At 43.9% G+C, this 19,051-nt stretch overlaps 1 protein-coding gene across 8 annotated transcripts in view; it reads left to right on the top strand.

Moving 5' to 3' along the window:
• The window catches only part of LOC109886558 (nephronectin-like), a 69,436-nt gene extending 54,120 nt beyond the window's left edge, over window positions 1-15,316 (top strand). For 7 of the 8 annotated variants that reach the window (XM_031815041.1, XM_031815036.1, XM_031815042.1 and 4 more), the window contains 4 exons: window positions 5,038-5,127; window positions 6,934-7,032; window positions 7,694-7,953; window positions 13,831-15,137. In XM_031815041.1, the coding sequence (XP_031670901.1) occupies window positions 5,038-5,127; window positions 6,934-7,032; window positions 7,694-7,953; window positions 13,831-13,941 (560 nt within the window). In that variant the 3' untranslated portion in view covers window positions 13,942-15,137. Of the gene's footprint in view, window positions 1-5,037; window positions 5,128-6,933; window positions 7,033-7,693; window positions 7,954-13,830 lie in introns of all 8 variants that reach the window. The other variant, XM_031815034.1, reaches the window with a different exon arrangement.
• Window positions 15,317-19,051: the final 3,735 nt, after the last annotated feature.

The following is a 19,051-nucleotide window of genomic DNA, read 5'->3' as shown; positions in this document are numbered from 1 at the left end:
CCATTGTCTAGTTCTGAGTCTCTACTTTTCAAATTTTGTTACATAATACCGAATCCAGGTGGTGAGTCTCATATGCGGTCAATTTATCTTGATAAGATGCTTGGCAGGTTTCTGCCAACTGGATGTGACCATTTGCTTATGCATATTTCTTTCATCTGGTTCGTAATGTATCAGGCATGATTGTGAAATATGTGCATCCAACCGTTCCCAATGACAGAATGAAAACACTTTGTCTTTCTGTCAACAAATCAGTTGTGAAGCGGTCCAGAGTAAATCAAGTGTGTATTATTATCTTAACCCGTTTTCAACAGAAACTGGAGAACATCTGAATGCCATTGAAATGAGCGGGATTGTCAGTCTTTTGCCACAGTATATTCTACTATCTATCTAGGCCAGTACGGGGGGGGGGGGGGTGGTGATAGAGGCTAGAGAAACATTATTATCACACAGTTAAGGGCTGGTAGAGAACTCAAGATGGACCATACCGGCTCATGGAAGCCATACTGACTCTTGGCTTTTGGGGGAACATTCAAGGTCATAGCACAGGCTCACCATATGATAATACCACTTGCTATGCAGTTATTGACAATAATTCACCTAGTTGCAAAAAAATGCAGACTTGGTACTAGTCTCACACCTTTATTCTCATTGGTCCAGACTTGACCTTACACAGTTAGCCTGCACTATAACACACTAGCCTGTTCCCAGATCTGTCTTGCCAGCTCCAACGGTCAGTGTGACGTTATATTGTTCTGGAAAGACAGCACAAACAGATCTGTAATCAGACTAATATAATACTGGATCACAAAACACCTGGAAATCCCAGTGCACATTTGGACACTGTTGATTAAAAGTAATCGCCAAGGCCCTCTGACATCAATAGGCTGTGAGGATGAAAGGGTGGCGGTGCAGCAGCCATGGTGCATGCTGGGAGGTGAGTTAGATTGTGTTTCCCACCGACCTAGCCAGATGGCCTCACATAATTATAAAATTTAAAAAACGAGCGGGTAGATTACATTCACATCAGTTTGCGTTATTTGGAGGAAGACGTCCATATACTCAGCTGAATAGCCTCGGAGAAGGTCTTTGAAATGCCTTGCTTGAATGAGATGAGAGGGAGAGGAAAGGACGATGCCCCGGCCATATCAATAGAATATTTTCATTGGATTTGTGATTCAAGAGGACAAGAATGAACGTCAAAGCATAAGGACGACACTGTTGTCAGATTTCTGTTGTCCTTTGCAGAAGCTTGAATTAGACTTGGGCTATCGAGTGGTCAGCAGTCTAAGGCACTGCATCTCAGTGCTAGAGGTATCACGACAGACGCTGGTTCGATTCCAGGCTTTATCACAACAGGCCGTGATTGGGAGTCCCATAGGGCAGTGCACAATTGGCCCAGCGTCGTAGGGTTTGGCCCGGGGTAGGCTGTCATTGTGACTTGCCTAGTTAAATAAAGGTACAAAAATCAAAAAATGTGGTTCAGAACTTGGAAGCATCAGCTTGTTTGTACACTTTTGTTTACTTTTAGTAAAGTAAATGAAGTAAAACGTTTTGTAAAGTAAAATAAAAGTTATAGTACTTTTAGCTCATAATTGTAGATTGCCCTGTGATTGTCTTGTTGAGGCTGTGCTGATCCGTCAAGGTGGAGCTGATGACGCGTGCCTGTCATTGAGGAAGAGGGATTGAACACTAACCACTTCCTTGGTCCTGTTGGGATCCTTCTGAAGATGCGTCCTCCAAGGTGGAGCTGATGACGCGTGCCTGTCATTGAGGAAGAGGGATTGAACACTAACCACTTCCTTGGTCCTGTTGGGATCCTTCTGAAGATGCGTCCTCCAAGGTGGAGCTGATGACGCGTGCCTGTCATTGAGGAAGAGGGATTGAACGCTAACCACTTCCTTGGTCCTGTTGGGATCCTTCTGAAGATGCTTCCTCCAAGGTGGAGCTGATGACGCGTGCCAGTCATTGAGGAAGAGGGATTGAACGCTAACCACTTCCTTGGTCCTGTTGGGATCCTTCTGAAGATGCGTCCTCCAAGGTGGAGCTGATGACGCGTGCCAGTCATTGAGGAAGAGGGATTGAACGCTAACCACTTCCTTGGTCCTGTTGGGATCCTTTTGAAGATGCGTCCTCCCTTCCATTCATTCCTTGAAGTGGTTGCAGCAAAGAAGTACCCCAGGAAAACTCTGTCTTCTTACCCACACAAACATTTCAGAAATGTGCCACCATCGGCTAATCAAATTCCTCTTTAAAGGGATCGTTTTCCAGGTTTTTATCCCAATCTTTATTTATTTATTACCTCAAGAGAGTAAACACAGATATTCTGGAGTGATATTGTTGCAATATAAGTACGATTTTGGAAGAGAAGTGTTTTCCCAAATTGGTTTGTCACACGTCCATACTCACATCCCATTGTTTACTTCACACATCTTTCCATAAAGCTTTGATTTAAATTCCAATACAAACACTTAACTTCTCTGGAGGTAAGAAAACAATTATGAATTGGGTACAAATCCAAAAAATGACCCCTTTAAGACACATTGAAAAAGCCTGTGCTTGGCTTGGTTAGCAGAGTATGTGAAAATCCCCTCTTGAGCTTTTAGCCCCGTCGACTGCCCAAATATTTGCCACAGAATTAAACAAGACAGGGTCAAGAGGAGCGCTAGCGACAAGGACGGCTAACACAGTGGAGTAAATCAGGTTTATTAAGCGTGGGAGTGCAGCTGCTGGCCGAGGGAGATTGATTCCCTGAAGAAATACTTAGCCCTTTGTTTCTCGCAGTGTAAAGTGGCACGGTACAGTATAGTGCCCGACTGCCATGGACTTCAGTAGGTCAGACCTGGGTTCAAGTTGTATACTGAAAAATATATCAACGCAGCATGAAACAATTTCAACCATTTGACTGAGTTACAGAACATACTGTATAAGGAAAGCAGTCAATTGAAATATATTAATTAGGTCCTATTCTATGGATTTCACATGACTGGGCAGGGGTGCAGCCATGGGTGGGCCTAGGAGGGCATAGGCCCAGCCAATCAGAATGTTTTCCCCCACAAAAGGGCTTTATTACAGACAGAAATACTCCCCAGTTTCATCAGCTGTCTGGATGGCTGGTCTCAGATGATCCTGCAGGTGAAGAAGCCGGATGTGGAGGTCCTTGGCTGGTGCGGTTACACATGGTCTGCGGTTGTGAGGCAGGTTGGATGTCCTGCCAAATTCTCCAAAACAACGTTGGAGACGGCTTATGGTAGAGAAATGAACATTCAATTCTCTGGCAACAGCTCTGGATATTCCTGAAGTCAGCATGACAATTGCACGCTCCCTCAAAACTTGAGACATCTGCGGCATTGTGTTGTGTGACAAAACTGAACATTTAAGAGTGGCCTTTTATTGTCCCCAGCACAAGGTGCACCTTTGTAATGATCCGGCTGTTTAATCAGCTTCTTGATATGCCACACCTGTCAGGTGGATGGATTGTCTTGGAGAAATGCTCACTAACAGGGATGTAAACAAATTTGTGCACAGCATTTGAGAGAAATAAGATTTTAGTGCGTATGAAACCCTTTTTGGTTCCAGGTAGAACTCTTTTGGGATCCATGCAGAAGGGTTCTAAATGAAACCCAAAAGGGTTCTACCTGGAACCAAAAGGGGTTCTTCGAAGGGTTCTCCTATGGGGACAGCAGAAGAACCCTTTTTAGTTCTGGATTGCACCTTTGTTTCTAAGAGTGTACAGTAGCACACTCAGCTAATGTAGCTCCTAGGGAGCCCCCCCCCCCCCTCCTTGGCCTGGATACGTCTATGGCCTGGATGCCTGGCATTGCTGGAGAGCCTGGTGTCTTGCCAGGGAATATGTGCACAGCCCTCTGCTTCCCGATTCCACAGACAGGCAGGCAGACAGACAGACAGACAGACAGACAGACAGACAGACAGACAGACAGGCAGGCAGGCAGGCAGGCAGGCAGGCAGGCAGGCAGGCAGGCAGGCAGGCTGGCTGGCTGGCTGGCTTGCGTGCTACAACAATTTTAGGTCAGAAGTGGCCCAAGCTAGCGGCTAACACTGCGGTAAATGAAGTAGACTGCTAGGACACAAAGTGGGGTGGGAGAGCCAGGGGTTAGTATTCAGAGGTCAAGTGTCGCGCCTGTGGAACAGTATCAGTGTATCATACCCTGATTGAGGTGTTGGCAGTTATGTTTTATCAATCCTATATTTCTTTGATGATAACATGTGTGTTATCACCAGATTTTGTCATTGTCAAAATATCATTTTCCATAGGCAACTTAATCTAAACATCATGTTTGACAAGTTAAACTTGGTCAATAGACCTTTGAGTGACATTGAGCTAGACAAGAAGTACTGTACATGTTTCCCATGTTTCCATTTGACCTGTGACCTTTCAGGCTTTGGGGCGGCTTGGCATTTCAGTATATTAGGCAGTATGACCACAGTTATATCAGTAGAGACTGAGGGTTATTTCAGTAGTGGCTGTGTCACTGTGCCACGAGAGAGGGGCCCCAGGGTTGTGTGTGCGTGCGCACGTCACAGCGTTTACACGGCCATTGCATCAGAAACAGCTGAAGACCCCTCCCCCCACACACACACCTCCACCACACCCCTTGCTCTGTGGCTACCAATCATAGGGTCTGAATTAGCAGAGTTGAGTACAGTAGGCAGAAGGGACCTAATATGTGAACCCGTTTGTAGTACAGTGTACTGCAGTGTTTGAATGTATTTTTGTTCTAATTCAGGTGCCATGTATTTTGTCTCTATCCAAATGACATCGTATCGTGGAGGGTTGAAATTGATTTTCATGCTCTTATATAGCGTTGGTCAAACCTGTCTGAGAACGTATTCAACTGTGTGTGAATTTGATTAACAGCCAAATATCCCAGAGGATATTGCTCTTCTCCCTACTATCTATCATTATCAACAAAATTGATATTTTTTATTCTCTGTCAATGTAGCGCGCACACACACACACACACACTTATTATTTTCCCTAATACCTCTTGATTTGGCTTTTTCTCTTTGCTCCCCTAGTTCCACGTAACCATGATCACAACACCGTCTTGGGGGTCGACTTTGACATTGAGCTGGGCAACACGGCCGACGAAGCGAAGGATGACGCAGGTAAACAGAAACATTTGTCAAACACTAACCATCTCCACGCTTCCTAACACTTCCTACAGAGGACGTAACTCAAACGATGATGAATGAGTTACGTTCGCCAGCCCAGATTCATTTCGGTTCTGCAACGCTTTGGAAAAAGGCTGCGGAGGGAAAGGTATGGTAGTGACTTGGTGTGTTTTTGATGCACTGTCACGGGAAAGTCACAGATTAAATTCACCCTGCTTGTTTATATGACACCTACCCAGAATGCATTGCTTCATGATTGACTGATTGGTTGAGTTTAAGGTTTAATGTAACGACCACAGGAGGTTGGTGGCACCTTAATTTGGGAGGACGGGCACGTGGTAATGGCTGGAGTGGAATGAGTGGAATGGTAGCAACAACCTCAAAAACATGGTTCCAGCCATTATTATGAGCCGTCGTCCCCTCAGCAGCCTCCACAGGTACCGGTGCGGCAGTTAGACAAACACACACACACACACACAAACACACACACACACACACACACACACACACACACACACACACACACACACACACACACACACACACACACACACACACACACACACACACACACACACACACACACACACACTTGAATAAGGAAGAGCAGTGTACTCTTTGTACTTGAGAACGTTATCCATCACATCTGGGGCTTGCTTATGTGATTTATTGATGTCAATAAAACACTAATTAAATTGCCTAATGATTCCACTATGGGCTTATTTTGGCACGCCGTACATGATCGTATAAGCGGTATGGCGTGAAACAGTGCTTTCATTGGCTCAGAGAATGATCCTGCTATGTGCTTTTCACGACCCTATGTTCAGGGTCAAAATGATGAGCGCTAGTTTAATCTCAAGACACAATTTGTACTTGCGACACATTAATTATTATGGCTTATGTCCGAAACAAATAACTCAAAATCGAAATGATCATTCGTATCCGATTACTCACTGTCATGACCACAATGTATTTGTTGAGGGTTTATGCGGAGTGGCCAAATGAAATGATATGGTGGCTGACACACTTCGATGAACACACACACACACACACACACACACATACAGAACACGCGCGCACGCACAGATGCAATCACATAAACACACAAGCATACACATACACGCGCACACACAAATCCACACACAGTTATCATCAGATGTATTTTGTAAAATGAAAGCTCACTTCACATGCAATTCAGATCAGTTCATTCCCATTTCATCCATCACCTCAGTCCACCACTCTAGAGAATCAATATTTATTGTTCTGTAATAACTTGTGCGTTCACCACCTTTCTTTCACATCTTCTGTATGTTTCATGTACATAAGAGAGAATGGAGATGATGCTGTATCTGTTGGAATCAAAGGCACACAGCAGGAGTGATTTGAGCTACGTTCACGCAAGGAGAGCCTTTGTGTGAGCTACGTTTCACGCAAGGAGTGCCTTTGTGTGAGCTACGTTCACGCAAGGAGAGCCTTTGTGTGAGCTTAGTTCACGCAAGGAGAGCCTTTGTGTGAGCTACGTTCACGCAAGGAGAGCCTTTGTCTGAGCTTAGTTCACGCAAGGAGAGCCTTTGTGTGAGCTACGTTCACGCAAGGAGAGCCTTTGTCTGAGCTTAGTTCACGCAAGGAGAGCCTTTGTGTGAGCTACGTTTCACGCAAGGAGAGCCTTTGTGTGAGCTACGTTTCACGCAAGGAGAGCCTTTGTGTGAGCTACGTTTCACGCAAGGAGAGCCTTTGTGTGAGCTAAAGGGTAAAGGTACTTGAAATATGTGAAACATTGTTGTTTAAATTCCTCTTCAGACGCTGGCTACCTGAGCTGCTCCTTTGATAACGGCCTTTGCGGTTGGATCCGGGACAAGGATGGCGACCTGCACTGGGAGACAACACCGGACCCATCTGGTAAGAACCAGAGTTCACTTTTTTAGACTTTTCTTTTTGCTAGCCAGATTAATGCAAAGCGGATTATTCTGGACATTGTTACAAACGGTTCAGATAAAGCAATATTTCCTCAGGGAAGGCAAAAATAAGATACATAAGATAAGATATTTTAATGATAAGCACAGACGTTTTCTTTTCATATTAGAACATTGGCTCTAAAAGTGTGTTGCTGGTTTTACACAGGAAGGTCTGATCCTTGGTAGAACTAGCTGTGGTTATTATTCATTGAGAAACAAATACCTTTTGAAGAGACTGTATTATTCAATAGTATTCAAAACAAAACACTTGATTACAGGCGGTTGGTTCAGAGAAAACAAGATGTGTGTTTTTTTTGCAATGGTTCCACTCAATCATATGTCAAGAGTAACTTTAATTCAGCCTAGTCTGACTCTATTTAGTAGTATAACTTTAGAGTCCCAGGAGGACATTTTGGGAGGTTTTCGGCACAATATTCTGTCAAATGGAGCTGCCGATAACAAAAAGATGAAGCCATCTGATTGAGACACATCCATCTGAAAACTAAAACCAGTGTTCTAGCATCTCCTTCATTTCCAAATGTTTTCTCCTATTGAACGCTACCCTGATTGTGATATCACTTTCTCTTCCTCTTTCCTCTCCACAGGTGGAAAATACCTCACCATCCCTGAGGTGAGCGACAAGAAGAGCGGGCGAGGGGCGCGCCTGGTCCTCCCGTTGACTCCTCCCTGGAACGACGGTAACCTGTGTCTGTCGTTCCGCCACAAGCTGGCAGGACACCATGTGGGTATGCTCCAGGTGTTTGTGAAGAAAGGGAAGCAGTACAGCCCGGCCGTGTGGGGAAGGACGGGGGGTAGCGGCTGGAGACATACCCAGATCACGCTGTGGGGCACGGGACTTGAGAGTGTGAGTATACAGTAGTGTATATACAGTATATATATATATATATATATATATATAAACTCAGCAAAAAAAGAAACATCCCTTTTTCAGGACCCTGTCTTTCAAAGATAATTCGTAAAAATCCAAATAACTTCACAGATCGTCATTGTAAAGGGTTTAAACACTGTTTCCCATGCTTGTTCAATGCACCATAGACAATTAATGAACATGCACCTGTGGAACGGTCGTTAAGACACTAACACCTTACAGACGGTAGGCAATTAAGCTCACAGTTACGAAAACTTAGGACACTAAAGAGGCCTTTCTACTTACTCTGAAAAACACCAAAAGATAGATGCCCTGCTCATCTGCGTGACCATGCTTTAGGCATGCTGCAGGAGGCATGAGGATGCAGATGTGGCTAGGGCAAGCAATGTCCGTACTGTGAGATGCTTAAAGACAGCACTACAGGGAGACAGGACGGACAGTTGATCGTCCACGCAGTGGCAGACCACAGGTAACAACACCTGCACAGGATCGGTACATCCAAACATCACACCTGCGGGACAGGTACAGGATGGCAACAACAACTGCCCGAGTTACACCAGGAATGCACAATCCCTCCATCAGTGCTCAGACTGTCCGCAATAGGCTGAGAGAGGCTGGACTGAGGGCTTGTAGGCCTGTTGTAAGGCAGGTCCTCACCAGACATCACCGGCAACAACATTGCCAATGGGCACAAACCCACCGTCGCTGGACCAGACAGGACTGGCAAAAAGTGCTCTTCACTGACGAGTCGCGGTTTTGTCTCACCAGGGGTGATGGTCGGATTCGCGGTTATCGTCAAAGGAATGCGCGTTACACCGAGGCCTGTACTCTGGAGCGGGATTGATTTGGAGGTGGAGGGTCCGTCATCGTCTGTGGCGGTGTGTCATAGCATCATCAGACTGAGCTTGTTGTCATTGCAGGCAATCTCAACGCTGTGCGTTACAGGGAAGACATCCTCCTCCCTTCCTGCAGGCTCATCCTGACATGACCCTCCAGCATGACAATGCCACCAGCCATACTGCTCGTTTTGTGTGTTTATTTCCTGCAAGACAGGAATGTCAGCGTTCTGCCATGGCCAGAGAAGAGCCCAGATCTCAATCCCATTGAGCACGTCTGGGATCTGTTGGATCGGAAGGTGAGGGCTAGGGCCATTTCTCCCAGAAATGTCCGGGAAATTGCAAGTGCTTTGGTGGAAGAGTGGGATAACATCTCACAGCAAGAACTGGCAAATCTGGTGCAGTCCATGAGGAGGAGATGCACTGCAGTACTTAATGCAGCTGGTGGCCACACCAGATACTGACTGTTAGTTTTGATTTTGACACCCCCTTTTGTTCAGGGACAAATTATTCCATTTCTGTTAGTCACATGTCTGTGGAACTTGTTCAGTTTATGTCTGTTGTTGATCTTGTTATGTTCATACAAATATTTACACATGTTAAGTTTGCTGAAAATAAATGCAATTGACAGTGAGAGGATGTTTCTTTTTTTGCTGAGTTTATATATACTCTACTGGTCAAAATTTTGGGGGTCCCTTAGAAATGTCATTGTTTTCCATGAAAACACGTGAAATTAGTTGCAAAATGAATATGAACTATAGTTAAGACTTTGACAAGGTTATAAATAATGATTTTTAATTGAAACAATAATTGTGTCCTGTGTCCTTCAGTCTTAGCTTTTGTCAAAGAATCCTCCATTTGCAGCAATTACAGTCTTGCAGACTTTTGGCTTTGCAGTTGTTAAGTGCCGTCCACAGGGTATGGCATGGCGTTGCAAAATGGAGTGATAGCCTACCTTCTTCACATCCCATTTACCCTGTATAAATCTCCCACTTTTACCACCGCCAAAGCACCCCAGACAATCACATTGCCTCCACCATGCTTGACAGCTTGACACCATGCTCCTCCAGCATATTTTCATTTTTTTTGTGTCTCACAAATGTTCTTCTTTGTGATCCAAACACCTCCAACTTAGATTCGTCTTTCCATAACACTTTTTTCCAATCTCTGTCCAGTGTCTGTGTTCTTTTGCCCATCTTAATCTTTTCTTTTTATTGGCCAGTCTGAGATGTGGCTTTTTCTTTGCAACTCTGCCTAGAAGGCTAGCATCATGGAGTTGCCTCTTCACTGTTGACGTTGAGACTGGTATTTTGTGGATACTATTTAATGAAGCTACCAGTTGAGGACTTGTGAGGCGTCTGTTTCTCAAACTAAACACTCTAATGTACTTGCCTCTTGCTTAGTTGTGCACCGGGGCCTCCCACTCCTCTTTCTATCTTGGTTAGAGCCAGTTTGCGCTGTTCTGTGAAGGGAGTAGTACACAGCGTTGTACCAGATCTTCAGTTTCTTGGCAATTTCTCGCATGGAATAGCCTTAATTTCTCAGAACAAGAAAAGACTAACGAGTTTCAGAAGAAATGTCTTTGTTTCTGGTTATTTTGAGACTGTGATCAAACCCACAAATGCTGATGCTCCAGATACTCAACTAGTCTAAATAAGGCCAGTTTTATTGCATTTTTAATCAGAACAACAGTTTTCAGCTGTGCTAACATAATTGCAAAAGGGTTTTCTAATGATCAATTAGCCTTTTATAGTGATAAACTTGGATTAGCTAACACAACGTGCCATTGGAACACAGGAGTGAGGGTTGCTGATAATATCTACACCTTTGTAGATATTCCATTTAAAAAATCAGCCGTTTCCATTTACAATAGTAATTTATAACATTAACAATGTCTACACTGTATTTCTGATTAATTTGATGTTATTTTAATGGACAAAAATGTGCTTTTATTTCAAAAACAAGGACATTTCTAAGTGACCCCAAACTTTTGAATGGTAGTGTATATATACAGTACCAGTCAAAAGTTTGGACACACCTACTCATTCCAGGGTTTTTCTTTATTTTTAGTATTTTCTACATTGTAGAATAATAGTGAAGACATCAAAACTATGAAATAACACACATGGAATCATGTAGTAACCAAAAAAGTCTTCGATTTTATATTTGAGATTCTTCGAAGTAGCCACCCTTTGCCTTGATGACAGCTTTGCACACTCTTGGAATTCTCTTGATTGTCTGGGTTAGGGGAGAGTTTGGCCAGCCAGAATTTCCTTGTCTCACCGTGCTCTAGCGACTCCTTGTGGTGGGCCGGGCACATTGGTGCGGCTGGCTTCCTGGTTAAGCGAGTAGTGTGTCAAGAAGCAGTGAAGCTTGGTAGGGTTGTGTTTCAGAGGACGCATGGCTCTCGACCTTCTCTCCTGAGACGAGATTGTAACTATAAAGTAAAAAAAATGTAATAATAATTGAGTGTAAAGCTGTATACCGTAGTATGTAGAGTGTAAAGCAGTATACAGAAGTATATAGAGAGTGCAAAGCAGTATAAAGAAGTATACAAAAGAGTGTAAAGAAGTATACAGTAGTATAAAGAGAGTAAAACAGGTGACAGTAGTATATAGAGAGTGTAAAGCCGTATACAGTAGTATATATACAGAACACCTAATATTAAGTTGCACTCCTTTATTCCCTCAGATCAGCCACAATTCTTGGACTCAACAAGGTGCCGAAAGTGTTCCACAGGGATGCTGACACGTGTTGACTCCAATGCTTCCCACAGTTGTGTCAAGTTGGCTGAATGTCCTTTAGCTGGTGGAACATTCTTAATACACACGGGAAACTGTTGATTTTTTTTTTTTAACAGCAGCATTGCAGTTCTTGACACACTCAAACCGGTGCGCCTGGCACCTAGTACCATACCCCGTACAAAGGCACTCAAATATTGCATCTTGCCCATTCACCCTCTGAATGGCACACATACACAATCCATGTCTCAATTGTCTCAAGGCTTGAAAATCCTTCCTCCCCTTCATCTACACTGATGATTGAAGTGGATTTAACATGTAACAAAAATAAGAGATCATAGCTTTCACCTGGTCAGTCTATGCCATAGAAAGAGCAGCTGTTCCTAAAGTATAAAACAGTATACAGTAGTATGTCTGACACCACACTTGACTTGTCTTTGCCATCTGTGACTGACCTTTACCAATGACTGACACATTGGTTATTGGTGTGTGTGTTTGAATCATGGTTGTCCTCAATTGATGTTCAACTACTACGCTATGGTGGTTCTATGATTGTCGGAGATGGCGAAGTGCCCAGGCGAAGAGCTCTCTCCTGGTGAAGGGCTTTCTCCCTGGCTAACCATCGATGCCCCCCTCCTCTCAAGTCATACCAGAGACTTCCTTTCTCCCTGGCTAACCATTGATGCCCCCCTCCTCTCAAGTCATACCAGAGACTGCCTTTCTCCCTGGCTAACCATCGATGCCCCCCTCCTCTCAAGTCATACCAGAGACGGCCTTTCTCCCTGGCTAACCATCGATGCCCCCCTCCTCTCAAGTCATACCAGAGACTGCCTTTCTCCCTGGCTAACCATCGATGCCCCCCTCCTCTCAAGTCATACCAGAGACTGCCTTTCTCCCTGGCTAACCATCGATGCCCCCCTCCTCTCAAGTCATACCAGAGACTGCCTTTCTCCCTGGCTAACCATCGATGCCCCCCTCCTCTCAAGTCATACCAGAGACTGCCTTTCTCCCTGGCTAATCATTGATGCCCCCCTCCTCTCAAGTCATACCAGAGACTGCCTTTCTCCCTGGCTAACCATCGATGCCCCCCTCCTCTCAAGTCATACCAGAGACTGCCTTTCTCCCTGGCTAACCATCGATGCCCCCCTCCTCTCAAGTCATACCAGAGACTGCCTTTCTCCCTGGCTAACCATCGATGCCCCCCTCCTCTCAGGTCACAGCAGACTGCCTTTCTCCCTGGCTAACCATCGATGCCCCCCTCCTCTCAAGTCATACCAGAGACTGCCTTTCTCCCTGGCTAACCATCGATGCCCCCCTCCTCTCAGGTCACAGCAGACTGCCTTTCTCCCTGGCTAACCATCGATGCCCCCCTCCTCTCAGGTCACAGCAGACTGCCTTTCCATACTACCTCTGTCTGAAGCTGACTAGACACCATTCACATTCTCTGTCTGAGGCTGACTAGACACCATTCACATTCTCTGTCTGAAGCTGACTAGACACCATTCCCATTCTCTGTCTGAAGCTGACTAGACACCATTCACATTCTCTGTCTGAAGCTGACTAGACACCATTCACATTCTCTGTCTGAAGCTGACTAGACACCATTCACATTCTCTGTCTGAAGCTGACTAGACACCATTCACATTCTCTGTCTGAAGCTGACTAGACACCATTCCCATTCTCTGTCTGAAGCTGACTAGACACCATTCACATTCTCTGTCTGAAGCTGACTAGACACCATTCACATTCTCTGTCTGAAGCTGACTAGACACCATTCCCATTCTCTGTCTGAAGCTGACTAGACACCATTCACATTCTCTGTCTGAAGCTGACTAGACACCATTCACATTCTCTGTCTGAAGCTGACTAGACACCATTCCCATTCTCTGTCTGAAGCTGACTAGACACCATTCACATTCTCTGTCTGAAGCTGACTAGACACCATTCACATTCTCTGTCTGAAGCTGACTAGACACCATTCCCATTCTCTGTCTGAAGCTGACTAGACACCATTCACATTCTCTGTCTGAAGCTGACTAGACACCATTCACATTCTCTGTCTGAAGCTGACTAGACACCATTCCCATTCTCTGTCTGAAGCTGACTAGACACCATTCACATTCTCTGTCTGAAGCTGACTAGACACCATTCCCATTCCATTGTGATAATTAGTTGTACCTGTTTCTGTCGTTTTTTTGCTTTGAGATCACATTTTGTAATTGAAAGTGCTATATAAGCGAAATAACTTATTTATTGTGCTGTGTTGTTGTTCCCAGGTGATTCTGAAGGGCGAGCGCGGGCGTGGCCGGAGCGGAGAGATGGCCGTGGATGACATCACCTTGAGAAAAGGTTCCTGCACCGAGGAGCACAATCTGAGAAGACATTAATACACACAGCAGAGAGCGACAGAGATGGAGAGAGAAAGAGAGAAGTGGAGAGAAAGAGCCCAGGGAGGAGCAGACTCTGATTGGACCCCCATAGAGGGTCCAAGAGTACCTCTGGGAAGAAGGGGCATTTCTCTCTGCCTGTCCACCAATAAGAAGACCGCACCAAACCTGTCCACCAACAAGAGGACTGCAACAAACCTGTCCACCAATAACTTGACTGCACCAAACCCTTCCACCAATAAGAAGACTACCCCAAACCACAGGGGAGAAAGAGGGTCCACCATGTGATCCCCCACCACCCCTACCCACTCTCTCCAACTCTCCATCACCCGGTTCCTCACTATTGACCTGTGCTTGCCCCTGGTAACCCTGGAAACATCCCTGTGAGCACTGCCACCCAGACAATCACACCGCCCAAAGGCCTCCATCGATGTTTCATCATCTTGCTTTCATATTTTAGTCTGAAGCCATATCTGATTGTTTGCTATCCATCATTTAGATTGTATAACTGTTTTAACCTGCGTCGTGTTCATTAGGTACCAAACAGGGAAAAACTGACTGAAACAGGGAGGGACTACGAGGGCTTGTCCAATAAGAAACTATTATTTACATTTTCCGTTGCAGAGCATTTTAAAACATTTCCCGTTCTGTGCCCTAATGAACATGACCCAGGGACAACAAGAGAAGACACCAACCTGTAATGATAATGGGGAGAATGAAAAATCCAAACCCTGCTCCGTTTATTTAGACAAATCAAATTCTGTAAAACTAGTGCTGAGGCACTCGTATGTGACTATTGCTACAACCGTATGCAAGTTCACATGATAAGCCATTATTATCTGAATTCTGAATTTTAAGATTGACTGTGATTTCTCTCTATGTGCTTTGTTCTATTAAGTGCAAGTTGGTTGTACTGGCGATGACAGTATCAACGATTTCTGGCTCTCACCCAGTGTATTATTGTAAATGTAGTCGTGTGTACATATTCTAGAACACTTTCATGCTCATATTAAGCTGTGTGGTTTATACGTTTATGTAAATTCAGACTTATGTATTAATTGGAGAAATGTATGGTTTTCGTTTGTTTCTATAATTCAAGATCAATATATGGATAAACATTTGAACCTTGTGGGAATACAAGGCTGTTTACAGTACATAAATGATCATATCTGTTCATGCTTTATGTTGAATTACTAGATCGCTTCCTCAGTCGTTTTTTAACGTTTCGCAGTACACAGTTGCATTATTGTGCCATCTGCCATAATGAAGGTTCTGATCTGTTGGAAATTCAAACTGTACTATATGCATGGATCAGTTCACCAAATTCTCATAATATACTCAGCCAATGATGTAAATAAAAGGACATTGACTGATACATGTTTGAGTAAGCGTGTCATTGTCATGTTGTCTTTGTCTTTTCTGTGTGACACACTTTTACATCAAATCTAAAACAAAAAAACAACGCTTTAAGTGAGAAGTAGGCATTTGTCTGAAGCCAAACATTCACAAGCACCACGATGACCACTCCACCCATGTTCTACTAAGGTTTTCCCGACACATAGCTTTGACCTACTACAGTAGCTATGTTGCAAAGGAGGTTGGTGGCACCTTAATTGGGGAGGACGGGCTTGTGGTAATTTCCTGGAGCAGAATTAGTGGACTGGTATCAAATACATTAAACACGTGGTTTCCATGTGTTTGATGCCATTCCATTCGCTCCGTTCTGGCCGTTATTATGAGCTGTCCTCCCCTCAGCAGCCTCCTGTGCTATGTTGGTCTATTGCACTTCAAACAATGTGTATGCAGGTTGCTTAGGATTCAAACCTTCTCAAACAGCCTAATTAATACTATTTGAGGAGGTGTGCCCACAATAATGTAATTTGTACCGCACACGAGTTCAAGTATTGGATTCTTCACACACCACACTAATCCCATTCCACTACCGTTTCAAGCTTTTTTAATGACATGAAAGGAAGCTTTACTTTTATACGTACAATACCATCATGCTTGATTGAGCTGTTTTGTCCTGTAGTAATGTGGTGCCTGCCTGTATTTCCATCAACCATTATTTTAGCAATACATGTAATTGAGAACAAACATATTTTTGGGGGTCAGTAGGTTCCCAACATAAGTGGTGGTGTGTTGGACACAGTCACTCATATATAGAGGTCTATTCATGGGTTGCATGTTTGTCACAATATTGTTTTGAACGCTCATTTTGGGTTGATGCCCCGACTGAGCATTCTACTCAATGCATCGTCAATGAGCCCTGATGAAGATTTCATCCAAAGTGCATTACAGTGGCTTGGAAATACAATGACATTAAAAAGGAGGCAAATAATTAGTAGGAAAACCTTTTGTCCTAATTTTGTCGATCAGGAGCTCTACCGAGGCAGTCCCGTTAGATCTCTTATATACAGACCAGTTATATTTGCATGATTTAGCTTATTCGTTCATCATTAACGTTTGCTTCATTCATGTGACAGACCAATACTGGGTCATGCATGTGACAGACCAATACTGGGTCATGCATGTGACAGACCAATACTGGGTCATGCATGTGACAGACCAATACTGGGTCATGCATGTGACAGACCAATACTGGGTCATGCATGTGACAGACCAATACTGGGTCATGCATGTGACAGACCAATACTGGGTCATGCATGTGACAGACCAATACTGGGTCATGCATGTGACAGACCAATACTGGGTCATGCATGTGACAGACCAATACTGGGTCATGCATGTGACCGACCAATACTGGGTCATGCATGTGACAGACCAATACATCACGAGGCTCAATTAGTCACTTAGTCAATTAGTCACTTGCATGAACACAGAAAACGGTTATTAGAAAAGCACAAACATAGAACACAGAAATGTAGAAATAGAAAAGCACCAACCTAAAATGTTCCATCACATGGGAAAGACAAAGCATTTGAGTGCCTTTGAATGGGGTATGGTAGTAGGTGCTAGGCACACCGGTTTGTGTCAAGAACTGCAAATCTGCTTGGTTTTTCACACCCAACCGTTTCCCGTGTGTATCAAGAATGGTCCACCACCCAAAGGACAACCAGCCAACGTGAAACAACTCTGGAAAGCATTGAAGTCAGCATGGGCCAGCATCCCTGTGGAACGCTTTCGACACCTTGTAGAGTCCATTTCCTGACGAATTGAGGCTGTTCTGAGGGCAAAAGCGGGCGCAACTCAATGTTAGCAAGGTGTTCCTAATATTTGGTATTCTCAGTGTGTATATAATACTGTATATACAGTACCAGTCAAACGTTTGTACACACCTACTCATTCCAGGGTACACCTACTCATTCCAGGGTACACCTACTCATTCCAGGGTACACCTACTCATTCCAGGGTACACCTACTCATTCCAGGGGTTTTCCTTATTTTTACTATTTTCTACATTGTAGAATAATAGTGAAGACATCAACAATATGAAATGACTCAGAAATGACCTGTTTTGAGCTGTTTTAGCACACTATTAGGTAAAAACAAATACATATATATACTTTTTTTGGGGGGGGCTTGCCTGTTTTGCTTGTTATTTTGGTATTAATACGTGATATTATCAGTTTGCAAACAATGTAAAAATAATAACAATTGACTTAATAAAGCCGCATACAAACATGGTCTCCTTTTTGCTTTCTTGAGTAAGGCAGCTCCAAAATGCAGGTGTTTCAGCCTAGCTCAGCACTTTCTGTGGTGGTAGGGCTAGCCAGCAGAAAATACAGAGCATTGCAAAAGAAAATTACTTCTTAATCTTGGCCAGCTCTGGTAATGTGCCTCTCAGACACCTGTATCGAGACTTCCTAAATCCTAACAAAGATGGTGGATAGAGTGCATTCGGAAAGTATTCAAACCCCTTGAATTTTCGACATTTCGTTACATTATAGATTTACTCTAAAATTGAGTAAATATTTTTTTATTTCATCGATCTACACACAATACCCATAATGACAAAGTGAAAAGAGGTTTTTTAGAAAGTTTAGCAAATGTATTTTTTTTAAATAACAGAAATACCAGACAACATGCTTTGAGACTTTAAATTTAGCTCAGGTGCATCCTGTTTCTATTGATCATCCTTGAAATGTTTCTACAACATGATTGAAGTCCACCTGTGGTAAATTAAATTGATTGGACGTGATTTGGAAAGGCACACACCTGTCTATATAAGGTCCCACAGTTGACAGTGCATGTCAGAAAAAAAACAAGCCATGAGGTCAAAGGAATTGTCCGTAGCACTCTGAGACAAGATTGTGTTGAGGCACAGATCTGGGGAATCTGGGGTAGCTAAAAATTCCACAGCAATGAATGTTCCCAAGAACACAGTGGCCTCCGTATTTCTTAAATGGAAGTAGTTTGGAACCACCAAGATTCTTCCTAGAGCTGGCCACCTGGCCAAACTGAGCAATCGGGGGAGAAGGGCCTTGGTCAGGGAGGTGACCAAGAACCAGATGGTCACTCTGACAGAGCTCCAGAGTTCCTCTGTGGAGATGGGAGGACCTTCCAGAAGGACAACCATCTCTGCAGCACTCCACAAATTAGCTTGTTGCATGGAGAAGCATGGTGGTGGCAGCATCATGCGTTGGGGAAGTTTTTCAGCAGCAAGGATTTGGAGACTTGTCAGGATCGAGGGAAAGATGAATGGACCAAAGTAAAGAGAGAAATCCTTGATGAAAACCTGCTTCAGAGCGCTCAGGACCTCAGACTGGGGCGAAGGTTAACCTTCCAACAGGACAACGACCCTAAGCACACAGCCAAGACAAAATAGCTGTGCAATGACGCTCCCCATCCAACCTGAGAGAGCTTGAAAGGATCTGCAGAGAAGAATGTGAGAAACTCCCCAAATACAGGTTGCCAAGCTTGTAGCATCATACCTTAGACGACTCAAAGCTGTAATCGTTGCCAAAAGTGCTTCAACAAAGTACAGAGTAAAGGGTCTGAATACTTATGTAAATATGATATTTCAGTTGTATTTTTTTATACATTTGCAAACATTTTTACTTTGTCATTATGGGGTATGTAGATTAATGAGGGAAAAAATTATTACATAATTTAAGAATAAGGCTGTAACGTAACAAAATACCTTTCG

This window comes from Oncorhynchus kisutch, unplaced genomic scaffold (assembly GCF_002021735.2).
Source record: "Oncorhynchus kisutch isolate 150728-3 unplaced genomic scaffold, Okis_V2 Okis07a-Okis12b_hom, whole genome shotgun sequence".
In the NCBI taxonomy this organism is placed as follows: Eukaryota; Metazoa; Chordata; class Actinopteri; order Salmoniformes; family Salmonidae; genus Oncorhynchus; species Oncorhynchus kisutch.
This window is presented reverse-complemented; position numbering and strand designations above follow the sequence as displayed.